This window comes from Leptopilina heterotoma, unplaced genomic scaffold (assembly GCF_015476425.1).
Source record: "Leptopilina heterotoma isolate Lh14 unplaced genomic scaffold, ASM1547642v1 Lhet_606, whole genome shotgun sequence".
Taxonomy (NCBI): Eukaryota; Metazoa; Arthropoda; class Insecta; order Hymenoptera; family Figitidae; genus Leptopilina; species Leptopilina heterotoma.
Window position 1 is genome coordinate 112,503 of NW_025111139.1, and position 13,523 is coordinate 126,025.

Sequence of the window (13,523 nt, forward strand, 5' to 3'; positions counted from 1 at the left end):
AAATTGTTTTGTGGATGCCAATAAAGTTGAAGAAATTTATAAAATAATGAGAATATATTATCATCTCTAAACCCCAATACAATTATCTAAATTTCCCTTATTTATCACAAAGGGATATTTAGTTACAAAGTCGATCGTAACAGCTTCAAATACAAAAATTATTGGTATAATACCACTTAATTTATACTCCAATAAATATTATTTGATTCAAGTAAATATTTAATTGATAATAGTCAATTCATCGGTAATTTGAATCAAATAAATTTTTTTTTCAGTGTAGACAATTTTAGACGCGTCAAAGAGGTCTAAACAAGACCCACTTGTACTCGAACTTGTACTCGAACTTTTCGAGTACTCGATTTGATTCGAGCTCTTGAGTACCGTAAACTAAGGGCTATTAGGAACAGATTTCAACTTTAAAGTCTTGCAACTTTTTTGTGTATTAAAATATTGCCTTGATTTTTTGTTTTTTTCTTGATCTTGGCGAGCACATTGAAGGGTTAAATAATTACCTCTATCAACTGGAATTTTAAACAAAAAAAAAGAAAAAGACGCATTATTTCGAAATTATAAAATGGGGCTATTAGGAACAAGGCGGTAAAAACCATTAGAAAACGTATTTTAAATTAAAGAAGTTATTTTTTATTGCTCGAAAGCAAACACGGAATATAAAACAAATGTAAAAACAAAACTAAAAGAGCAAATGTGAGTAGTATAGCTAGGCCGATTCTGGATAAAATCGGTAATGTAGATTCCTACTTACCGACCGCGAGGGTAAGTTACCGACCGTTGGTGGGGTATATGTAGGTAAGTTACCGACCGTTGGTGGGGTATAAGTTTCTGTCGTTAGATGGCGTTGCTTAGAAGGGTCTAATTTGCATTTATTTAAATTAGTTAACCCTTTTAATTTGCATATATTCAAATTAGTTAACCCTTTTAATTTGCATATATTTAAATATGTGGCAAAGTTACTGAGCGTTGGTAGGGTACTTGATTTGCATATATTTAAATTAGTTAACCCTTTTAATTTGCATATATTTAAATATATGGAAAAGTTACAGAGTGTTGGTGGGGTACCTGATTTGCATATATTTAAATTAGTTAACCCTTTTAATTTGCATACGTTTTCTATTGTTTATTATTTAACTTTCATTGTTAACCCTTTTAGTTTATGCAAATTCCACCCACTATCCACCCTTTTGGACGTAGAATATGTAAATACCACCCCCTCCCACCACCCACTCACCTATGTATTAGTTAACCATCCCCCACCCACCTACTTTTTTCCTTTATATATATATTTCCAATATTACCACCCACCACCACCACCCACTTAGTATAAACCAGAAATTTCAAAAATCGTATAGAGAAGCGTGAGGGATTAAGCGTTCGCGAGATACCGCGCAGGCGTTGTGGGTAGTGGGAGTGGGTGGTGGTGGGTGGTGGTAAGGCCCAGTGCGCAGCAAAAGTGCGCGTACGGTTACCGCGTTGAGTGAGTGAAAGTTTCATGCGTCAGACCTGTCTACCTGACTCTTGCAGCATGCTTCACTGGTACTACAGCACCATGGGGATAAATGTATTGTCTAAAAATATGTAAGCAAGTTTCAACTTGTCTTTTTCTAAGATAACAATAGTATTTTTTGAATATCTTTAAACAAGTTTCAACCTGCATCTTGAATAGAATAAAGACATTGTCTAAAAAACCTTCAGACAGGTTTTAACTTGCCTGTTGATAATAACAAAGACATTCCTTAAGAAACCTTTTAGTGACGTCATTTTCATGCGAGTTTGAACACGTCTTCTAAATGACTCTTCTTTTGAGGTAGTTGCGTGCGCAGTCATTAAAGTGGGGGTAAAAGAGTGGGAGTTGAAGAAGAGTGGGGTTTACGGGATATAAGGTAGGTTGGAATCAACGATTCGACACTTCTATTAAAATTTCCAGCAGCAGCAGCATCAGCAGTATCAGCAACATAAGCAGTACTAGCAGTTTTAACAACTACAGCATCATCTACTCATTTGGTACGTAAATCTCACTTCCTTGATTGAAACATTTTGTATTCCAAATTAGTTTTTTTAAATTTAATATTAAAAATCCATCTTTTTCTTTTCTTACAGATATTAAAACAATGGACTTCCAAAAAGTCAACGCCACTGGTCGCATGGAGAGATTTCTACCAACGAAGCCGCTTTCTGAGTTGACTGTAAATGAGTTATACAACGTAACTAAAATAAACAAGGTGCAGACCAAATATGGTTCTAGGATTGTAGTAGACCTGGATGCTACATTTACCACTTTTCTGCCGGCAAGGTTCGCAAAACTATTTGACGCTGACCCTACCTCCTTCACAATGATGGAAGAAGCCGTACAGTTGGAGAAGTTGCGATTAAAATATATTGGTGGCAAATTTAATGTTATTGAATTTGAATAAGAATAAATATTATAATATTATACTGTAAAAATTATGTAAATATTTAAATGCTTATAATAATAAAAAAAATTACTTTTAAATTGCTTCTTTTATTATTCTACCTTCATATTTTAAACAATTTTTAAATTAATAGAATTTTGTATAACATTGTATAAGTAAATTTTTATTAAAGTAAAAGGAAAAAAAAATTCAAGTATATAATATTAAAGGAGTAGGTATATCAAGAAAGACAACGTTTTTTAAAATTATAAAATTAATTTATTTTTATATATATGTAGAAATTCAAACTTATTACAATAGTTGTTCATAATTTTCATAAAATGATTTCAAATTAGTATTCACATCATCTACTTCATCGACACCATTTGAGAAGTTTCTCAGTTCACTCGTTACATTCAAAAACCAATTTCGAAGCTTAAATATATTGTTTACTGCACAATTTTCAGTTTGTATAATGTGATGAGTACATGTAGGTGATGAAAATTCAGTTTTAATATTCTTAAACGCTGGACAGTCAATTTCTTCTAAATTGTATACATTCATAACATACTTTTCTAACCACTGTTTTTTTTCACTACCTTTAACATAGATAGTTTTTGCTCCTCGTAATGCATCTTGTAAAATAGTTCGCACTTCATCATAACACACATCTCCAACCATCCAAGGGATTGAATGATAGTTGTTTGTTAACCACAGGTTTTCACTTTTATAACGTCCAGGTAGTGAATTCCAAGCACAAGGTGGTTCAAAAAGGTAAACTCTTGGTTGAGCATCTGACTCCAGAGGAACTATAGCCAACTCTTTGAAAATAAACTCATTGCAGGGTTTTTTAAAACCTTGAACGTCTACTATGAACTCCATTTTAGAATAGAAATGAGTATCTGCTTCAGAAATATGTCTTATATACCTCTCCACTTCACCCCCACCACTTTGTTTCCCTCTCCACTTTCTTACAATTTCTTAATAATACCACTGATTGGTTTATACTGAACTATACGATCATGTATGACGAGACAATATGCAGTTGTATCAGCAGGTATATTTTCTCTAGCTTCAAATTCTAAACGTACATCGACTGAAGACTGCTTTAAAAACTCATTTTGTTTCGAACAATCAATAACAATTAAAGGTGCTTTTGATTTAAAAGTATTAATAGCTAAAGTAGGTTCTGAATCTTTTCCATAATAAGAAGATTGAAAATTAGCATACATATCATGTAATAAAGAATACTGATTTTGATCAAAATTTAAATTTAAATTTCCATAAGGGTAAGATTGTGAGTTCAAAAAGAGTTTTACATTTGTAATATTACAATGATCAAAGTAACAGGATGTATTTTTTAGTTTATTCTTTCTTCCAGTTTGAAATCCAACAATTACATATCGTGGTTTCTCTAATTGAGATGAAGATTTGAGTTGCCACATAATTCTTGAACTTTCTGGAAGTAAAGGATACTCATACATTTCCCACGATCGGAAACTCATAGAAATTAATGGATCCTTCTCAATAAATTTTAATAATTTAATTTTATTATTGTCTGATGGTAAAATATATGGTACTAACCATTCAATTTTATTAATTGTAATTTTAAATTCTTCATTATTGTCAAGATTTCCTGTTTGAATAACAGCATTTAAATCATTTCGTGATCTTATCAAAATGAGTTCATGTTTAGCATTCATAACAATTTTCTTATAATCTTCAGCAAAACCGAAAAGCATACTAAGTGGAATTGTTACATTAAAATAACCATTTTCTATAGTCATTTTTAAATCCAAAGCAGAATATTCAAAGACACCTGCATTTCCAACACGTATAAGTTGAGAAGGAGTTAGTGAAACCAGGTTTTTTATAGTTGAAGTATAACCAACATATTTGCATCGATCAATCTCGATACCATTTAATTCATAACGAATTTCATCAAATAAGTAAGCTATAGCATTATTAATAAGAGAAACATTTTCTGTTAAAGTATTTCCATCATTCTTTGTCAAGCGTCCAAATACATGTAAGGAACTGCTACTCGGTAGAATAGATAAATCCTGATTCTGAACTATAATCCGAATTTCATCACTATTGTTGAAAGATGATGATGCATATGGTTGATGACTATGAATTTCATAATTTGCTATAGATTCATCAAAATTCACTTGAGTTGGAATGCTGAGAATTTCATCCATTTTTCTTATAACAACGACACAAAATGAATAGATAGAATTTTTCACCTCTCTTCTGCTTCTTCTTTATTTTTAATGTCTGATTCGCAGACCAAGTTTCTTCAGAAATATTTGATTCTGAGGTGTTAACACCTTGCGAGTTACATTCACACTGCTTTTCTTTACACATGTTGGTTCACTTTTATAACTACCACCAACTTTTCTTTTTTGATTGTAAATAATTCCCATTACACTGATTTTATATGTAAACGTATTGTTATTGTCTCTCCTCTAAAATTTACTAAATTACCGTCCTGATCAACTATACGCAGCTGAATATTACATATTGTCTTTACGGTGACTGGATAGTAAATGACATTATTTGGAACTTCTATGATTTTATATCCAGTAGGAACAGAAGGATAAAATTGATGTATTGTATGTACTTTCTTTCCATTAATATATGATCCTGTTGTAATATTACACTCAACACGTATAGCATTCACCTTCATTATAGATATAATTGAATCAGAAACATTAACTGTATTTGCTCCAAGATACTTGGGAGAAAATCCAAATAATTGTCCTATACCATTTTCTTTTCTGAAGTCAATTTCACGATTAGATGCAATTGTACAGTGTAATGTATTTGTATCAACCATTATTTTTAAAACAAGACCAGTGCGTCTTATTCTATGTTCAATATGCTTTCTAATATCTTCGATTTCATAACTACCTGTAGGTATTTCTACATTGAAACCATCTATATAAAATGTATTAGCACCCTTATCAATGTTGGGAATTGAGTTAAATGTAAGGAGTTCAACAAGACCAAGAACATAATTTTTGTTAGATGATAGTTCAATTGGTGGAAAGTATGAAGCCTCAAGGGTTGAAGAATTCCCTGATAACGTGAGAGTGATAGAATCATTCATGTTGAGTGTTTAGTTGTATACTGAAGCTTGAAATTGGTTACACATTCTTATATAGACTAAAGTTATTCTTCACTGTAAGTTGATTACACAGAAATTTAAGACACAAATGACCGCATATAAACGTATCAAAATTTTGATATCTTTCATGATTATATTTTATATAGCTACCAACACCTAAGTAAACAATGAGATGCAATGGTGGTGAAAGATTACCAAAACTGTCAAAGTATTCGGTTTCATTGTTCACCTTTTTATATGCAACCCAAGGAGTTCCAGGACCTTCTTTATTATCAAGATTTATTATTGCTGATTCATATTGAAATGGCCCTCCTATGGGTAATTCATTTCTCATAAAGACTCCTCTAAAATATGGTATTTTTAAACTTTTAGAATATTTTAGAAGATCATAATCACTTAGTGCACGGTGAGGTAGCTTCAATATTAGTTTTTTGATATTTTTTTCTTATTATATAATCCTTTGCCTTTGTAAGGTTGCATATAAAGGCCAAGTCCCCGTTGATATGGTTTCATGTATAGACCTTTTCCTAAAGCAATGGATTCCATAGTATGATTATGTCGTTGAGCTTCTGAAAGTTCTTTCTTAGCAACATTAGCTTCATTAACAGCTTTCACTATACCGCTAATTCCACCACTAAGCGCCCCTAAAGCACTCAGTCCAGCAAAAATTGGTACAAGAGGTAAAATACCCCCAACTTTTGAGGGTATAGGAAGAATTCGAGGTGATATAATCTTAGATTTACCGCCATACTGTTTTATAGCCTTTCTTGCACCAATCATAGCAGTTCTAATTGTATCTAAAGAGTTGTTATTAGATTTCATAGACTTTTTAGCAGCATTAACAATCTTCTTTAAAGTAACATGTTTTTTAGAAACAACCTTCATACTCTTCTTCTTCTTCTTCTTTGATTTCTTTGTCTTAATCTTTTTATATTTCTTATTAACTTTATCCCCATCCCAAATTTAGACTTGGCTTTCATTATATTAGTTACAGCTAATGCAACTGCTTTTTCACTTAATTTAGCGTCTTTAGAAACAACCCGTTCCCACGCCTTCTCAGCAAGTATTTTATCTGCAGAATTTCTTATAGCCACGTCTTTATCTTTTGAATAAGCTATATCATGATCTTTACAAGCTGCATCTAAAGGGTTTATACCAGAATCACCACGTGCAAGACGTTTTGCTAACTTCGTACCAGGTCCACAATATTGATAACCCGGGAAATGAAACTCGAATGGTAATTTATTGATTATAGTATTGAGAAAACCTTGACCATGACAAGAAATTTTTTTATTATTCTTTTTCACTTTATCATGAGTAATCATTCCTCACTCGACTGTGGTTCACAACTAACTGATTGGATACAGCTATATAAACGCTATATTTATACCTATACCTTCAGTCGATTTCAAGATGCGGTTTAATGTACAAGATGTTCAACTCCCAATAGTGAATGTTGATAACCTTCTTCCAAACAAGGATGATGGTGTAAAACGTCATGGATGTTTATTTTCAAACAGCATTCGTGCAGCTTTTTGTGGACCATCAAATTGTGGAAAGACAAATGCTCTTTTGTCTTTAATCATACATCCGAATGGTTTAAGCTTTGAAAATATATATTTATATTCAAAGTCTTTACAACAACCAAAATATCAATTTTTAGAAAAAGTTCTCAGTAAAGTTGATGGTTACTTTCCATTTAGAGAACATGAAGAAGTGGTTTCACCTAAAGACGCTAAACCAAATTCAGTATTTATTTTTGATGATATTGCTTGCGAGAAGCAAGACAATGTAAGAGCATTTTTTTGCATGGGTAGGCATGTCAACGTTGACAGTTTCTATCTATGTCAGACATATGCCCACATTCCCAAACATCTTGTTAGAGATAATATTAACTTACTAGTACTTTTTAAACAAGATGAGAGAAACCTTAAGCATGTTTATAACGATCATGTAAATACAGATATGACTTACAATCAATTTCGTGATTTATGCTCAACATGTTGGAATTCTGATAGATATGGGTTTGTTGTTATAGACAAAGACCGAAATTTAAATGAAGGAAGATATAGAAAAGGTTTCGATTGCTTTATTCAGTTATAAGTATCTATTGGTTTACAACTTTCATTAGTATAATTTTAGACATCAATATATAAACATGTTTCGGAAAGAACGAGAAACGCTTCATGAAATAGCAAAAGCAAGTGATGCTATACGCAAGAAACATCGTATACTTAAAAGTGGTAGAGAGACTGCAGAAAATATATTGAAAGAAACTTTTCAACCATTAGTTACTCCATTGGAGAAATTGGTGAATAGAAATTATAATCTAATCAAGAGTGAAAATGTATCAAAAAAAATAAAAATGGAAGAAGAAGAAGAAGAAGAAGAAGACTTTGAAACAACATTCAAGACTGCTGTTAGTGACGATGAACCATTTGATATACCTGCGTATAATAACTATACATTTGATGATCCTATATCTGAAGTAGAAGATTTAGAAAATATAAAAAGTAGAAATATAATTGATAACTTATCAAATCAAGAGTACCAAGATGTTATATATGAGCAAAACGATAGGTTAAATGATAATTTAACAGTTCAAGAGTCTTATGAGCAGAATAATATACAACAACAACAAGATTCCGACAAATTAACAAATAAATTCATAACATTATTGAATAAAAATAGAAAACAATATTTGGATATGGTTTACGGAGTGCGGAAAGTTAAAGATAGAGGTTTCATGATAGGTAATACAGAAATTAATTTTGATGGTCCTCTGATAGACTTAGGTGGAAAGAAAAAATATACTAAAACAGATGGATTACTAGAACTTTTATTTAGAGAAAAACCTAATAAAGATACTATAAGTTCAGATGATTTAGTCAACTATAAAGAAATATTACAAGCTACTAATGCACATAGAAGGAATTATAGTCCAAATAAACCTATTCGTATAAACAACAGTTTTAAATATACAAATGTTATTGCAAAGCTTTATCAGAAAACTGGAGAATCTTTACAGAAAAAGAATTTATTACCGCAATCTATGTTGGTGAAAAAAGAATCATATTCAGACTACATCTACTGGGATGATCCAAATGAACTTGTTGATCGTTACGATTACTTATAGCATCACGACAAGCTGGAAATCCGAGTCATAACAATGAAATTATGAGTATTATTGAAGAATTACGTGAAAGTAAAATTATATATTAAGTGTATGTATATAAATTTTGAATCAGTATTGTGTTGAGTATTGATGTATTCATATATACCTTAAAATGGATGACAAAAAGTTAACAGTTGTCACAGAATTACATAGACAAGCTAGAAGAAATTATCCACGTCGTAAAGTACAAATGCGTGGTGTGGATGAAACATGGCAAGCAGATTTGGTTGAAATGATACCATATTCGAAAGTTAACAAAGGATTCAAATATATGCTTACTGTTATAGATATATTTTCCAAGTATACATGGGCAGTACCTGTAAAAAGTAAATCTGGGAAAGATGTTTCTACTGCTATGAAATCTATACTCAAAGATGGACGTATACCAAAAAATTTACATACTGATAGAGGCAAAGAATTTTATAATTTAATATTCGAGAATTTAATGAAATCATATAAAATTAAATTGTATTCAACATATAGTAATTTAAAGGCTTCAATAATTGCAAGATTTAACCGAACACTTAAAAATATGATGTGGCCGCAGTTCAATTTAAGAGGAAATTATAAATGGGAAGATATATTACCATCTCTAATTTCAAAGTATAACAACCAGAAACATCGAACTATTGGTATGAAACCCAAGGATGTCAGGAAACAAGATGAAAAAGAATTATTGAAACGCATCTCAAAACAGAGGAAAATTTTAACTAAAAGAGCAAAATTCAAAGTTGGTGATAGAGTTCGAATAAGCAAGAATAAACATATTTTTGAAAAAGGATATACACCAAACTGGACAACTGAAATATTTACCATCTCTCAAGTTAAATCAACAAAACCAGTAACATATAAGTTGAAAGATTATCAAGATCAACCCATCGAAGGTGGTTTCTATGAAGAAGAAATTTCTAAAGTGAAATATTCAGATATATATCTCATAGAAAAAGTTCTCAAGAATCGTCGTGATGAAGTCTTTGTAAAATGGTTAGGTTTTGATAATTCACATAATAGTTGGATAAAAAAATCAGACATGTAATAGTTTATTAACTTTTAGAAAAATTAAAGTTAACTTTTAGAAAAGTTAAAGTTAACTTTTAGAAAAGTTAAAGTTAACTTTTAGAAAAGTTAAAGTTAACATTTAGAAAAGTTAAAGTTAACTTTTAGAAATTTTTAGAAATGGTTTAAGAATTTATTTTTACTTGTGTGAGTTATAAAATCAGTATTACTATTTAAATTTAATTTAATATTAAGTTAATATAATATTGAATAATATGTAAGCTAATTGTATAAGGTTTTATTAAATAAATAAAGTAGACATAAAATTGGTAACAAATTTTTGGTTTATTAATAATCTTCATATTTCACCCATCCAATCTTTTACAATATATATATAATACTATAATACTATAATATAAATCAATATAACATCTAATATATAAATACGTAGAATATATGAAACAATAAATATTTAAACTTCTAACATCACAACATCATTATTATCACAATCATTTTCATCGTTTTTGATTTTATAATGTCCCCAAGCAAGAGTGTCTGTACTGTTTTCTAATAAATATCTTTTATCGTCATAAGGACTCAATGCTATCTTTGTTTGTTTTAGTGTATATACATTGTGGAGTTTTGATCTTATAGAATATTGTACTCTAGTTTGTATTTTAATGTTCTTTAGACAGTACATGTAATCATCGAAAGAAATAGATTTTTTCACAACTACCGTCTTGACACCTTTTGCTTTTTTCATAAAATCTTCTCCATCTACACGAATACTATACATTTTACTTCGTAAGCCAACAAATTCTGTTATTATTCGTCCATTACACTCATCTTTTATGAGTCCTAAGACTTTTTTGTTAGCTTGCGGAATTCCATATATATTATCAGCAGGATAGTCAGATGTATCAAATTTACAAATATCTGCTTTCATATCAGAGTAGATATCTGTACATTTAATTTTATAAATAAGGCTGTCAGTATCAGTGTAGAGCAATTTACAATTTTTACCATACTTGTTTCTCATATATTTATAATGAAAATAAAAATGTATCAATGTTTTAGATATATCCAAAACGCTAAGTCCAATATAGATGGGTTTGTTCATGAGCACTTCAGTTTTGTTCAGCTCCACAGCAACCAAGTTTTCATTGAAAATAGCTCGTGTGTGGAAGTTTGGTTTTGAAATAAGAGCCTCTGCTCCATACCTACCCTCCCATTTTGTTACAAGTTTTACATCAACTCGTTTTCGTACATTCTCCATTGTCTTGCCATAAACTGCATTGTTCATGAGTTTGAAAAGATTTTTTTCAAACTCATTTTTGGCATCAGTTCGCATCTTGGTATTAAAATCGATATACTCCTTCAACCATGGAGATTGTTCAAATTTTAAAACTCGATGAATTTGAGTAAGTTTAAGACCACTCTCTATTGCTTGTTTAAGTGCACGATAATGGAGAATATACTTTTGTTTTGGTAGGAGGGTAGTGAGCAATTTCTCTTGTTTCGATCCAGGTGGCTTTGAGTGTTCTGGACAAAATGGTAAGTCACTATGACTTTCATGTAAATAATGCGGATATTCTAAATCAACTTCTAATATATAACCAAAATCTGAATCATTACCGATATTAAAGTTAAAAGACCTATCTACGTCTTTTACCCACTCAAAACCACCATAGGGAAGTGCTTGAATCATAGCCCAACCATAAAGGTTATTAGCATCCAAATATACGATGTAAGATGAATCTTCGTTTTGATTATAATTTTTCATATACAGATTATTGGCATGAGCATATCTGTTTGAACATTGGCTTATCCCCCTCTAATGCCACTTTCAACAAACATAACCATATCAATATCTGTAAGAAGTTCCAACTTTACATCTGTATATTTTAACATGGCATCCCAACTAAGTCCAGGTGTTGTATAATAATAAGCTGGATCTAATTCATATGCTTTAAGACATTGGTCTCTGAAATTCTCAAAAACATCTGCGAGTAGTAAAATATCAGTTTTCATGTACAAATATACATACTCGTAGAGATATTGACAATTAAAAGCAGACCAAACCCTTTGTGCATGACGATAATCTTCATCACTTACATGAGAATCATTAAGGGTACTGTAAAATTTTCTCTTTTGGCGGTAGTTGTGTCTCGTTTAATTTCGATCTATTGTCTAAATACTCATATGGAAAAATTCCTTTGCGTGTTAATAACTGGTCTCTAACCTTAGTATCTCCCTGACTAATAAATTTTTTACAAATGTGACATTCATTAATTATTTGAAAAAAATACTCTTGCTTATCACTTAAAACTTCCATCGGAATGATAGTTTTAAATATAGGCTCAAGTCTCTCAGCAACTTGTTTCAATTCACGAGCAAACCATTTCGCTGCATTTTCTTCATCAATGGGAGATGCCTTTGTAGATGGATTTTGTATTTGTTACATCTTTGTTCACTACATTTGAAGATAATATCCAATACTTAAAAGTTTATGGTTTTGAATAATTTCTGTATTACCTCCCACAGATGAAGAATGTGTTTTAGGAAGTAATAAGCTTTCGCCAGTCTGCATATATGATAAATGGAGCACGCTCCTTATTTAAAATATTTTTAAATTCGAGTTTATTTTTTTCTGGGTGTGGTAAAAATAATTTTCGTTTTATTTAAAAGGGAACAAGTTAAAGTAATGTGTAGAAAGTTTATCTTGACTATGAAAATAATGCAAAACAGCGATCGCCAAATATACTTCTTATGTTCCTTTTGTGATAACTGAGAGCTAACAAGTCGTGATAAATTTCTAATCCAAACATAATGATACTTAGTTTTTGCTTATCCACCTCATGATTATTGTAATTGTCTTGAATTAATAAAAGATTAACATGCTTTTCTTTTTTGATTGAAGTTATATGTAGTGGAACTACATTAAATTCATCATTCTTTGAACGTTTGTTTCCTTTAGGAATTTCAAGACCATATACATTAATAGAAATAGGGTTTTGTTTTTCAAATTTTGAAATATTAGAAACAGAAACGGGGAAGTTAATTCCCCCTTAAAATTTTAAACATTTTTATATTGTATATAATTTTTAATATAATTGGGATTACTATGAGGTGGATAGAGCGCGGGAAGTATCGACCACTTGAAGCATTCATTATCATTGTTCCGAACATTAATGCAGCTTTTTTTTCGTTGAATAAACTGAGGTAAATCTATAAAAGAGACGCCATTCATGGGATTGTATCTATTAAAATTACATCTAACTTTGAATTGATCAAGTCGCCATTGGAATCTTTTTCTCAAAATCTTTACAAAGGCGAAGCGTTACTTGTTTAAAATTTTCATTATACAAAACATCTAAAGGAGTTGTAGGAAAAATTTCTTTCGTACTAGCAATGAAGGTTTTTGTATCAAAAACTGTAGTTTATCAGGTAGAACTTGCTTATACATAGCAACAAAAACTGTGTATACTTTTAATGGACCATCTCTTAATGCTGCTCGTTCTACCTGATCTTTAAAAACTGAATAAGCATTCATCTAAGAACTCATTGACATCTAAATGTGAAATATTCATAATCTTCCATCTTGAAGTCTATTGTTAAAAGCCCTGTTATAACTACCCATTTAATTTTTCATTTGAGTTATCTAATCCAGCTCCATGTTGTTTAGTTTGTACAATTTCTATAATATTATCTAAATGGCCTTCATAATAATAAAGAATTATAGTTTAGCTAAAACAACTTTATTTTATGAAGCCAGTTGATAATATATAGAAACTTGTACAAAATACCAAACCTG

General features: G+C 30.7%; 2 protein-coding genes across 2 annotated transcripts; both read right to left on the reverse strand.

Moving 5' to 3' along the window:
- Positions 1–3,379: 3,379 nt before the first annotated feature.
- LOC122509561 lies at positions 3,380–4,609 on the reverse strand. The gene has a single exon (XM_043623726.1). The coding sequence runs from the start codon at positions 4,607–4,609 to the stop codon at positions 3,380–3,382; it is 1,230 nt and encodes a 409-aa protein (XP_043479661.1).
- A 5,572-nt stretch (positions 4,610–10,181) lies between these two features.
- Positions 10,182–11,513, reverse strand: LOC122509562. Its single transcript, XM_043623727.1, has one exon. It carries the CDS (start codon positions 11,490–11,492, stop codon positions 10,182–10,184), a length of 1,311 nt encoding a protein of 436 aa, XP_043479662.1. The 5' UTR covers positions 11,493–11,513.
- Positions 11,514–13,523: the final 2,010 nt, after the last annotated feature.